The sequence below is a fragment of the Pipistrellus kuhlii genome, unplaced genomic scaffold (assembly GCF_014108245.1).
Source record: "Pipistrellus kuhlii isolate mPipKuh1 unplaced genomic scaffold, mPipKuh1.p scaffold_m20_p_1, whole genome shotgun sequence".
Taxonomy (NCBI): domain Eukaryota; kingdom Metazoa; phylum Chordata; class Mammalia; order Chiroptera; family Vespertilionidae; genus Pipistrellus; species Pipistrellus kuhlii.
This window is the reverse complement of record NW_023425404.1, coordinates 11,484,544-11,497,219: the sequence shown is the minus strand read 5'-3', so window position 1 is coordinate 11,497,219 and position 12,676 is coordinate 11,484,544. Positions and strand designations below refer to the sequence as shown.

Sequence of the window (12,676 nt, the reverse complement as noted above, 5' to 3'; positions counted from 1 at the left end):
CTGAGAAGAAAAAAAAAAGCGCCTTTCCCCTTAAAAACAGCAAAATAATAATACAACTAAAATCCTTAGCTTCGAAGACGAAGTCGGCTATCCTTTTATTTCGGATTCCCCTACTTTTTGCTTCCCAACGCAGTAACAGCCCCAGTATTTTGCTGGAGCTTGGGGGCTTGAGACAAGGGGGAGGGAGGGGTGTACCGTTTGCACAGAATTTGCTAGAATTGGGAATGGGGGTAGATTGAGGCGCCTGACTTCCCGGGCGGAGGCTTGCATACCCTCCCTGGGGCGGTATACCTGTTTCTCCTATACCTTTCCCCTAGCTCAGAACTGCTCCTGGGTTACAGTATACCGGTAAGAAGGCGTCCCCGCCCCATCCCCCTGCGGCGGGAACAAGGGTTCCCATAGAACCGGGACGAGAATGTTCTTCGCCGGTATTGTGCCTTTCCCGCCTCCCCTCCCTTCCCCCGGCTGCAGCTCCCGCCTCCCTCCCCCCGCGCTGCACCCCAGTTGTTGGCTGCAGCCGCGAGCAGTTCCCGTCAGTCCCTCCCTCCTCCCCTTTCACAGGATGTCCATATTAGGACATCTGCGTCAGCAGGTTTCCACGGCCGGTCCCTGCGGCCGCGGGGGGAGCCGTCCCTGCAAGCCCCCCATCCTAGGGGGTGCTCTCAGGGACCCCAACGCCCAGATGGCTAAACAATAATAAAATAAGGAGACGCAACGAGGCCGGGGACCGGAAAGGGAGCTGCGCAAGCGGCAGGGGCACCGGGGAGGCGGCGGGGCCGGTCGGGCTCTGGCGCCACCCCTCCGGCGCGGCGGTGGTTGCGCCGTGACGTCATCGACTCATTCATAAAATCTCATAAATGCTGCGGCTCCTCGTACTCCAACCGCATCTGCAGCGAGCAGCCGAGGAGTGGACACAGAGTCAGCGGCGGCGGCGCAGCAAGAGAGCAAGTGACCGCGCTCCCCACCCAGCTCTGCCCCCAAAAGCTGCTGCCTGCCTCTGCCTTTGCCCCCCCAGCCCTTCGCTTTGACCCACCGCGACCATGATGTTCTCAGGCTTCAATGCGGACTACGAGGCGTCCTCGTCCCGCTGTAGCAGCGCCTCCCCGGCCGGGGACAGCCTCTCTTACTACCACTCGCCGGCCGACTCCTTCTCCAGCATGGGCTCTCCTGTCAACGCGCAGGTAAGGCTGGCCCCGCGCCGCCGCGGGGACGGGGACGGGGACGGGGATGGGGATTCGGGGTCACCGGAGAGGAGACACCGGACGGGAAGCTGAGTAAGATGAGTAGGGGACTCCTTTTTTAATCGGGGACTCCTTTTTGGGCCGGGAAAGGGAGGCTGCCCCGGGCTGGAGCAGCCCTGTGTGGGGAGCCCCAGACTTGTTGGGAGCGCACACGCGCTTTTCAAAGTTGGAACTGGCTCTGCTTTCCCGCGGCGGGCTCCTCCTGATCCGCCCCCTGCCCGCGCTCGCTGCCGGGTCTCTGATACCAGCTGGGGCACACTTGTCCCAAGCAAGGACAGGCTAGCCAGAGCCTGACTCCTCCAGGGAGGCGGCCAAAAGCGGCACCCCCACCCCCTTCCCTCCGCTCCCAGCCTGAAGCAGCGGCGGGAAGGAGGGCGCAGCAGGCGGGTGTGTAAGGCAGTTTCATTGATAAAAAGCGAGTTCATTCAGGAGACTCCGGCGCGGCGCCTGCGTCAGCGCAGACGTCAGGGATATTTATAACAAACCCCCTTTCAAGCGAGTGATGCTGACGGGATAACGGGAACGCAGCAGCGGGATGTCGGAGGAAGACACTGCGCTGCTGCCCCAGGATTCTTGGAGGAAAGGGAAAGACCTTTCATCCAGGATGAGGGGAATATAAAAAGACAGGCGCAGTCCCCGGCAGGACCATCCCCCCCCCCCCCCCCCCCCCAGCTGCATGCGGCACTGGGACACTCACCTCACCTGCGTTCCCAACCTGCTCACTCGCTCACCGCAGCTTCTCCTCTCTGCTTTGTTCTAGGACTTTTGCACGGATCTGGGGTCCTCCAGTGCCAACTTCATCCCGACTGTGACTGCCATCTCCACCAGCCCGGACCTGCAGTGGCTGGTGCAGCCCGCTCTCGTCTCCTCGGTGGCTCCATCCCAGACCAGAGCCCACCACCCCTACGGGGTCCCCGCCCCCTCGGCCGGGGCTTACTCCAGGGCCGGGGTCATGAAGGCTGTGACAGGAGGCAGAGCTCAGAGCATTGGCAGGAGGGGCAAGGTGGAACAGGTGAGTCCTTCCGCACCTTCTCTGTGTTTTAGGGGTATGGGGTGGGGGAGGGTCCCCCCCCCACCCCCCCGCACTGGTGTAGACGGAGAGCACAGTGGGTAGGGTGAAGTCGATGAAGGAACTGACTACACATCCTGAACGGGGAACTCTGGCTCCAAGCCCACTCCATCTGGAGCCAGGCTCTGATAGACCCTACTAGTTCCTTCCCTAAGAGGTCCCCGTCACTGGGCTCTTCTTCACGCTCTTGCCCAGCGTCTTATTTGAAATGCAAGTCACAGCCAGCCTGAAAGCGCAGGTTAGAAAGAAGTGGCTTCACAGACGAGGTGTCAGGAAGGAGGGAAAAGCTGCGGGAGCCAGCTTCACTGGGGCAGGCGAATGGAGCTCCTGGCAGACGCTGTTACTGACTGTGGGTCCTTTTTCCTTCCAGTTGTCCCCAGAAGAAGAAGAGAAAAGGCGCATCCGAAGGGAAAGGAATAAGATGGCTGCAGCCAAATGCCGGAATCGCAGGAGGGAGCTGACTGACACACTCCAAGCGGTAGGTAGACAGCAATGGGCTGCTCCTTTTCAAAACTTTAAAGGGGAAAGTTGGGAGAACTGGGCATCAAGGGGGCAGTGTCCTTGAGCAAGACAGTGGTCTCATGCGTTGACTTTATTCCTCTGTGTGCAGGAGACAGACCAACTAGAGGACGAGAAGTCTGCTTTGCAGACCGAGATTGCCAATCTGCTGAAGGAGAAGGAGAAACTAGAGTTCATCCTGGCAGCTCACCGGCCTGCCTGCAAGATCCCCCATGACCTGAGCTTCCCGGAAGAGATGCCTGGGGCTCCCCTGGATCTGAATGGAGGCCTGCCTGAGGCCACCACCCCTGAGTCTGAGGAGGCCTTCGCCTTGCCCCTCCTCAATGACCCTGAGCCCAAGCCTGCAGTGGAGCCCGTCAAAAACATGCAAAACATGAGCAGCGTGGAGCTGAAGGCTGAGCCTTTTGATGACTTCCTGTTCCCGGCATCGTCCAGGCCCAGCGGCTCGGAGACCTCCCGCTCTGTGCCAGACATGGACCTGTCTGGCTCCTTCTATGCAGCAGACTGGGAGCCCCTGCACGGTGGCTCCCTGGGGATGGGGCCCTTGGCCGCAGAGCTGGAGCCCCTGTGCACCCCGGTGGTCACCTGCACTCCCAGCTGCACTACCTACACGTCTTCCTTTGTCTTCAACTACCCCGAGGCTGACTCCTTCCCCAGCTGTGCAGCTGCCCACCGCAAGGGCAGCAGCAGCAACGAGCCCTCCTCTGATTCGCTCAGCTCGCCCACGCTGCTGGCCCTGTGAGCAGGCGAGGAAGGGGAGGCAGTGGGCACACGCCAGTGCCCACTGTCCTGAGCTGGTGCGTTGCAGAGAGGAGAAACATCTTCCCTCGAGGGTTCCCGTAGACCTAGGGAGGACCTTTTCTGTGCGTGACACACACCGGGCTGTGGGCCTCAAAGGACTTGAAAGCATCCGCGGGTGGACTCAAAGTCTTTACCTCTTTCGGAGATGTAGCAAAAACGCATGGAGTGTGTATTGTTCCCAGCGACACATCTGAGAGCTGGTAGTTAGTAGCATGTGGAGCCAGGCCTGGGTCTGCGCCTCTTTTTTCTCTTTAGTCTTCTCATAGCATTAACTAATCTATTGGGTTCGTTATTGGAATTAACCTGGTGCTGGATATTCTCAAATTGTATCTAGTGCAGCTGATTTTAACAATAACTACTGTGTTCCTGGCAATAGTGTGTTCTGAGTAGCAATGACCAATATTAAACTAAGAAAAAGATATGACTTTATTTTCTGGTAGATAGAAGTAACTAGCTTATATCCATGTACTGTAGTTTTTCTTCAACATCAATGTTCATTGTAATGTTACTGATCATGCATTGTTGAGGTGGAATGATTGTTCTGACATTAACAGTTTTCCATGAAAACGTTTTATTGTGTTTTTAATTTATTTATTAAGATGGATTCTCAGATATTTATATTTTTATTTTATTTTTTTCTACCTTGAAGTCTTTTGACATGTGGAAAGTGAAATTTGAATGAAAAATTTAAGCATTGTTTGCTTATTGTTCAAAGACATTGTCAATAAAAGCATTTAAGTTGAATGCGACCAACCTTGTGCTCTTTTCATTTTGGGAGTTTGGTGAGATTCTGAAAGGTATCGAAGACCAGTTTGTCAAGAAGGGTAGCTTCTGGAGGGGGACACACCCCTTTGTTTGATCTCTTATCAAAGAGGAGAAGGAAACTGCAGAGCTGCTGCTGGAATATGTTATAAATATGAGGAGTCTTCACAGTGCACTACTACGATTCTCTACCTGTAATTCTGAGGGTGGGAACCCGCTCTGAGATAGCTTTTGTGAGTACATGTCTTCCTCCTTTTTCTGTTTTGAAAGTCAAAGGGATGAATATTTAAATCTAGTTATGCCAATATTAAATGTAAATGTCTTGATCTTAAAGGAACCCTTTTCACAAATAAAATTCAGCTGTGCACAAACTATGTTGACTTTTTAACACAACATCATGTGAAGGGTTACCTCCACTTTTAAGGTGAGCAAATTGAAGAATGGTTAGAATGTATGACTTTCTCAATGTCTCACTATTGGGATTGGAATCTTCCTCACTCATTATCCTATCGACCAGGCTGAACTACCTCTTAATTTAAAAAAATTTTTTTAAAAAATTAATTTCAGAGAGAGGAAGAGTGGGAGAAAAGGATAGAAACATCAATGATGAGAATCACCTGCCTCCTGCATGCCCCCTACTGGATATTGAGCCTTGCAATTGGGGCATGAGCCCTGATTGGGAATAAAACTGTGGCCTCCTGGTTCATGGGTCTATGCTCAACCACTGAGACACACAGGTCGGACTGAACTCTCTCTTAATACTTGGTTAAAAAAAAAAAAAGTTTTCATTTGGCTAGGACCTCCCTCCCTTCCCTTCCCCCCGATCTTTTCCATCCTTAACTCTAACATACTTTTATTAGTTGGATTATTTTTCTTCTCAGAGAGAAAGGAGGTAGTAATAAATACATTGTACTTTAAAAATTTCTTTAACATCATACGCCTGCCATTTGGTTTGCACTGGGGGGAGAAAAGTTGGCTCTGAGAATTTGAAAGCGACCTCAAACTGTACAAATAATGGTTGATCATTTGGTAAATAAAAAATTACATAACAGCTTAATGAGAAGTCAGCATGACTCTGAACAAGCTTTACCCTAGTCGTTTATCGTCTTAAAGAAGAACATGACCTTTGTCTGGGACACCCCTGGTAATGGGGCCCTGACACGCACAGGCACACATCACAGAGAAGGCAGGTGGTGCCCTCCCTCCCTTGGGCTCCGGTGTCCTGGCGGCACCGGCTTGGAAGCCAGAGGCCGTGTTTGCACACACGCTGGGTGCAGCGCAGCTTTGGTGCCAGCCTTCTAATGCTTTGGTGATAATGAAAATCACTGGGTGGTTACAGGTGTCACCCTCTGTCAAACTGAAAGTTTTAATTTAAAATGACAGTTCCATTGAGGCTGTCATCTCCCTGCTTTTTACATTATAATTGGCATTTTAAAGCAACTTACTTTAGGCTCTTAAGAGCACTGATATATCTATCACACACCACTTGCATAATATGATTTCCTGTCTGGTAGTAATAAAGACTCCCTGTTTGCTGTTCAGAGGGTAGATTTTCTGTAGCCTTTAAATATGACCTAATCTAAATACAGGATCGCTATATTATAACTAACACCCAGTTCTGGAATAACAAGGTGATATAACCTGTAAGGACACCAGCTGGCTCCCTCACATGTACAATAATAACAACCCATGGAAGATTTCCCAGGTGGATAAAGGAGGCTGGACCTCTAGCGCTGCACACTGAACTGCTCCTGGGGACCTGACTAATGGCTTCTGGAAGCCTCTTGCTGACTATAAAGCGAGACCGTTGCTTTCCATTTGACAGCCTTGACCTAGGCCTGGACACAGACCCTTCCTTTGGTTACTATAGCCCAGCTGAGACCAGGTTGCTGCATCAACAAGACTGCATTAAAAGTTCAGGGAGGCCAAAACCAGTTTGGCTCAGTGGATAGAGCATCGGTCTGCGGACTGAAAAGTCCCAGGTTCGATTCTGGTCAAGGGCATGTACCTTGGTTGCGGGCATATCCCCAGTAGGGGGTATGCAGGAGGCAGCTGGTCGATGTTTCTCTCTCATCAACGTTTCTAGCTCTCTATCACTCTTCCTTTCTTTCTGTAGAAAATCAATAAAATATATTAAAAAAAAAAAAAGTCCAGGGAGATCACCTGCACACAGACTCTGTTACAGGCTTCTCAGAGGCCTATTACAGGATCTCCCATAGGGCTGACATTCCACCAAGCTCCCTGCCAACCCTCCTCATGGGATCAAAAGAAAGGAATACCCTCTTTCCAGCCAAAGGGCTCCTTCCAAATCTTCCTTTCCTGAGACACGATTCAACCACTTCCATGGGTGATAAGACATTGGGATGTCAACTTCCTTTTGGGAAAGACTCTGCTCTCTACCCACAAGATATGGCCTTACACCAATCTAAGAAATACAACTATCCCAGGGACCATCATTCAACGCTGATACAAAATAGATAAGTACATTAGCAGGGACAGGAATAAGGATTGGAAGGGGTCATTTCCTTATAGGGAGAAGGTCTAGTTTAGCTCACCAATGCATCCCCAGACTTGGTCCAGTGCCTGGCACAAAATACAGGATTAATGACTATCTGCCAGGTGGAGGAATGTATAAATTCTGCACTATTTCTACAAACAAATATATTCCTCAGATCGTCTCTAAATTCTCCTATTCCAGGCCCTATAATGATATTAAGCTATGGGGATTTCACATCTTTTATGTCTGGCTTCAGACACAAATTGACTTCTATCTTGACTCCTGAAATTCCTTAACTGCCTCCCCTGGATTATTTCTGCCAGTTCACCTCAAAGGGAATGCACAGCCATTGTGCTTCCAGCTCCAAATTAATTTTAGATGGAAAAAGGAAAGAAGAAACAAAACATTTATCTCTATATAGTAGCAGATGACAGTGTTTACATCGTTTTGCATATCTCTGCATCTTATATAATTATCAAAATTAAAGGGTAGCGTTTAACAATTTGTTTTAATAACAGCAATTTTGTATCAACAGCAACTTTCCATGTGTGAGTGAAAGTAAACCAACTAGGCTATCTTTAATTAGTAGATAAAGAAGAGACAGAGGCTAAGGAAAAGTTTTCAGATGATTACTCTAAGGAAATGACTTGAAGTTTCAATGTATTTCAAACCAAAATAAATCTAAAGCAAAACAAAACAAAAAATAAATCCTTAACTGTTTGAGACGTCCCCAAACACAGAATAATCAAATTCCTAAAACAACAACAACAACAACAAAAAACACAAAAAAACAAAAAACCCACAAAGGAGATATAAACATCACTTGAATGCTAAATATCAGAGCACTTTAAGCTGTGAAATTTTGCCATAAACATTAAAGAGCCAATTCTTTGTTTTTTAAAGATATTTTTATTGATTTCAGAGAGAAAGGGAGAGGAAGAGAGATATAAAAACAACAACGATGAGAGAAAATCATTGTCAGCTGCCTCTTGCATACCCCACACAGGGGATCAAGTCTCAAGTCCATAGCCACGGGCATGTGCCCTGACCAGGAATCAAACTATGACCTCCTGGTTCACAGGTCGATGCTCAACTACTGAGCCACACCAGCTGGGCAAGAAGCCAATTCTTGACTCCTCTCTAACTCCATCTCCTATCATTCTCCCCTATAAGCACTCTGCTCACGGCTTTCCTTCCATCCCTGACACATACTTGTTCCTGTTGCAGGGCCTTTGCACTTTCTGTCCCTCTGCCTGGGCCTCTTTTTCTGGGGTTAGCTCCTTTCTATCATCCAGGACTCAGCTCAAAGGACATCCCTTCCAAGAGGGCTACCCAAGTCACTCTACCTAGAGTAACTTCCCAGGTCATTCTATCCAGAGTAACTGGAGAACACACCCAGTCTCTGTGACACTCTATCCCACTATCCTGCTTTGTTTTTTCACAGCCCATATCAGATCTATAACACTTCATTTTATGTTTTCTTTTTCTTTCGAAACAAATTTTAAATGAAGAATGGATGTGTATTTAAATATAGGTATGTTCATCTTCAAGAAACAAACAAACAAGTTTTTCACTCTTACTGATATAAAATTTTCAGACCACACTCATTTGGGTTCACTAACTTTTAGCAACTGGTGTGTGAGATTATAAAACTTACAATGTAGTGTGCAAGACAATAGAATGATAAGGGTTAGCTGCTATCAGTATCAGTATCAGTATCAATATCATCACTACCATAATCATCCTTTACCAAGAATATGCCCTGACCTGAAGAAAAGCAGGTGGAAATAAGGTGCATTGACTCCTGATGAGTGAGTTCAAAGTCCCTCAGGGGTGCTGGCCAGATAGAGTCCCACTTCCTTTGCACAAAGGAGAAAGCCCCAGAAGCTTAGTTGCAATGCAAGTCATTTCAATGGTTCCCCAACCCCACTCATGGACTAAACTAAGCTGCCCCTCCTTTGCCCGGGAAGCATTGTTCTGCTGCCTAAGAGTACAAAAGGGCAGAAAGGGCCCTGGCCATTGTTCCAAGGAGGCTGCCTGGCCCAGTGGCCATCAGCTCTTCTGAATTTATAAGCCTTTTTTTTTTTTTTTTTTTTTTTTTTTTTTTTTTAACTTTCAGCTCATGCCAACATGATGCGTTGATTTGGATAAGAATGCAGAGGGGCTTGATTATTGGTTATATTGGAAGCAGACTCCTAGGAAGGGAGCCTGTTTAAGGATGGAGCAAAAGTATCATACAGGTAGATGGTACAGGCCTCAGTTGCTGCCATATTTACATTGGGGAGCAAGCAATTTGTGGTCAGATCTACAGAAGCAATGATTACTCTTCAGTCTTTTTAGTCAATCATGAAACTGTCATCACAGCTAATTCTACCTACCTTTTGGGGCTGTTGTGAGCATTAAAGAAGCTACTGGTACAGAGTGCTACATTACAGTGCCTGGGCATACAAAGGCATTATAAACGTGTTAGCTCGTATGTATTATCTTTATAATTTAGGGGGGGTGTGGGTTTCAGGGGAGAAAATATTTACCCTCTGGAACAAGCATTGGCTTCATTTCATTCAGTGAAAGTTTCTGGATGTCTACTCTATATCAGGTGCCAACTTCAGATCGAGGAAGGCACTGCCCTGTCCTCAAAGAGTTCATGGTCTATGAGGGAGAAAGTCACATAAACATATCCATTATAATCCACTGTGACAATAAAATTAACACGAGGTGCAGGTTTCACAGAAGGAGGGAGCGGATGCACTCTATTTTAGGGAGCCTCTGAGAAGGGACCTCTGAGCTGGCCTTCAAAGGTGAGTGGAGTTTGCTAGAATGAGCAGTGAGAGGTGAAGGGATTCCAAAAAGCAGAGGGAAAGCACTCTAAAGACACAGATGCATGCACTTGGTTCTGCTGGACTATAAACTGTGAGGGTCGGGGAGCAGAAGGTGGGAGATGTCAATTAAAGAGCACCCCATAAGTACATCTGACTTCATTTGCATCAGTGTTGCAGCATCCAAGTGGAAGGGGCTGGAGATAGGTCAAGAAGAGCTAGCTGTGGCCAGGTCATGAAATGCCTAGTATTTACTCGGTACAGTTGTGTGTAGGCTGAACCGAGGCAGTGGTGGTGGGAATGCAGAGGGAACAAGCGGTAATTAGGGGGTAGCACTGTCTGGACTCGGTGATTGAGTAGATGTAGGAGGTGAGGGTGAGGGAGGAATTTAAGCTCACTCCCAGGTTTACCATGCGTGACACACACGGAGGCTTGTGGTTTCACCAATGACTTTGCGACTATAGGGAGAAGAGCAGGTTTGGGAGATAAGATGGTAAGTTCTGGGTTGACATGTGGAGTTAGTGATACTTATGGAATTTCTCGGGGGTGCGGGAGAGGGGATGTAGGCCGTTGGAATTATACAACAGAGGTTCTATGCTGTGAATTTATAGTTTGTCTGGAGGCATGTGATGGGAATAGAACCTGGAGCCCTAGACTATGATATTGATAATGGCTAACATTTTATGTGTGTGCTTGCTCTGAGCAAGACTGCACTATGCACTTCACAGGGGATGCTAAATCAGGGACCGTAGTCTCTGCTAACCATTTCGCTTCTGGCAACTGGCACATAATTTGTGTGCAATACTTTTTGATGAATGGATGCTCTCATTTAGTCCTCACAACAATCCTGTGAAGCAGATATTATTAAGATCCTCATTTTTTAGATAGGAAAATGATCTAGGAAAGGTTAAATAAATTAACCAATGTCACACAATTGATAAATAGAAGATTTGAAGTTTGAAATCAGCTCTTTGAGACTCTAAAGTCCAGCGTGCTTAACTGCTCTGCTAGAATGTTCAATCTGCCCCCAAATATGTTCTTATGTGACGTAGGATAAGACTCTAAGCCTTCTGCCAAAACCGGTTTGGCTCAATGGCTAGAGCGTCGGCCTGCGGACTGAAAGGTCCCAGGTTCGATTCCGGTCAAGGGCATGTACCTTGGTTACGGGCATATCCCCAGTAGGGGGTGTGCAAGAGGCAGCTGATCGATGACTCTCATCGATGTTTCTATCTCCCTCCTCTCTGTACAAAATCAATAAAATATATTTAAAAAAAAAGACTCTAAACCTTCTGAGACTGTTTCCTCAGTCTACCAAGTCAGGAGTGGGGCCCAGCTGGTGTGACTCAGTGGTTAAGCGTGGATCTATGAACCAGGAAGTCACAGTTTGATTCCTGGTCAGGGCACATGCCCAGGTTGCATGCTCGATCCCCACAGTGTGGGGTGTACAGAGGGCAGCCAATCAATGATTCTCATCATTTGTTTCTATGTCTCTCCCCCTCTCCCTTCCTCTTTGAAATCAATAAAAATATATATTTTTAAAAAAATCAGGAATGTGTTGCAAAAATCTCAAAACTCCCTTTCCAGCTTTAAAACTCTGACAATCTCTGATGACTTAGGAGGAAAGATACTGAAGGGCCCACAGCCTATCACTCAGGGTGGCAGGCCTGAGCAGTGTATGGGGTGCCGCAGTGGTATGCCAAGTGCCAGGAGATGGGAGCCGTCTGTCCCAGGTGCAAGCAAAGAGGATGGATTCATGTTGTATTTCTGTTTAACAAATCACCACACACTGAGCAGCTTCATTGTCTCACAGTCCCTGTGGGTCAATCCTCTGTACAAGGTCTCACAAGGCTGCTATCAGGCGCTAGCCAAACTGCCTTCTCAGCGAGATGCTTGAACGGGACAGAGTCTGCTTCTGAGCTCATTCTGGTTGTTGACAGACTTTATTTCCTTGTATAACGAAGGGCCTGACTCTTTTTTATTTCTTAGAAATTTTTTTGTGTGTGTTCTCACTCAAGGATTTTTTTTATTGTTTTTTTTAGAGAGAATGGGAGAAATTCCTGGGAGGAATGCAGAGGGGAGGAGAGAGGAAGATTGAGAGATATTGAATGACTCCCACTCGTGTCCCAACCAAGACAAGGGATGGAATCTGCAACCCAGGTCCGTGCTCCTGCCTGGAAATTGAACCCAAGGCTCTGAGGTGCTCAGGCTGATTGATGATTCAACCACTGAGCCACACAAAGGCATGGACACCAGGAGGCAGGAATTATTGGAGGTCACCCTAGGGTTGGTCATCCACAAGGGATCACAACACCTGCTGAGAGTTTAAACATAGTAAAACACCATAAACTGGCAATTCTAGATGTTGTCCATGACAAAATCCTTCTGAAAAAATCTTGTTTTCCGTTCTAAACAGTTGCTGGGATTACTGGTGAACTTTCATGATGTATAAGTAAGCTTCATTTAAAAATTACTTACCATTTAAAGCAATGTATTCTACATGCAACTAAACTCCCAGTTACACGAACAGCTGGTTCCCAGCACACGGACTTCACTATATGCCTTCACTTTAAAAGTCTGTAATGGTGCGGCAGAGACCGGTTTGGCTCAATGGATAGAGCATCAGCTTGGGGACTGAAGGGTCCCAGGTTCAATTCCGGTCAAGGGCATGTACCTTGGTTGCGGGCATATCCCCAGTAGGGGGTGTGCAAGAGGCAGCTGATCGATGACTCTTTCTCATCAATGTTTCTAACTCTCTATCTCTCTCCCTTCTTCTCTGTACAAAAATCAATAAAATATATTAAAAAAAAAATAAAAGTCTGTAATGGTGCGGAATTCCTGTGATCACTTTGAGCGCAGGATCTGACGCTGGTAGCACACAACACTGTGCTTAAACAGCAGACCTGAAGTGAAGACAGCACAGTGACCTGAAAGACAAAGAAATGGAAGTTGAGGTACTTAAGTTCTGTTAGTC

At 47.7% G+C, this 12,676-nt stretch overlaps 1 protein-coding gene and 2 long non-coding RNA genes across 3 annotated transcripts; 1 reads left to right on the top strand and 2 right to left on the bottom strand.

Moving 5' to 3' along the window:
* Nucleotides 1-867: 867 nt before the first annotated feature.
* On the top strand, nt 868-4,763 carry FOS (Fos proto-oncogene, AP-1 transcription factor subunit). Its single transcript, XM_036430951.1, has 4 exons — nt 868-1,181; nt 2,002-2,253; nt 2,681-2,788; nt 2,921-4,763. The coding sequence occupies exons 1-4, from the start codon at nt 1,041-1,043 to the stop codon at nt 3,569-3,571; spliced, it is 1,152 nt and encodes a 383-aa protein (XP_036286844.1). The 5' UTR covers nt 868-1,040; the 3' UTR covers nt 3,572-4,763.
* Nucleotides 4,764-9,355: 4,592 nt separating this feature from the next.
* On the bottom strand, nt 9,356-12,293 carry LOC123651968. Its single transcript, XR_006740997.1, has 2 exons — nt 12,181-12,293; nt 9,356-9,538 (listed from the first exon to the last, which is right to left on the bottom strand). It is a non-coding gene; the product is annotated as an uncharacterized LOC123651968 (long non-coding RNA).
* On the bottom strand, nt 10,518-11,116 carry LOC123651969. The gene is made up of 2 exons (XR_006740998.1): nt 10,992-11,116; nt 10,518-10,772 (listed from the first exon to the last, which is right to left on the bottom strand). It is a non-coding gene; the product is annotated as an uncharacterized LOC123651969 (long non-coding RNA).
* Nucleotides 12,294-12,676: the final 383 nt, after the last annotated feature.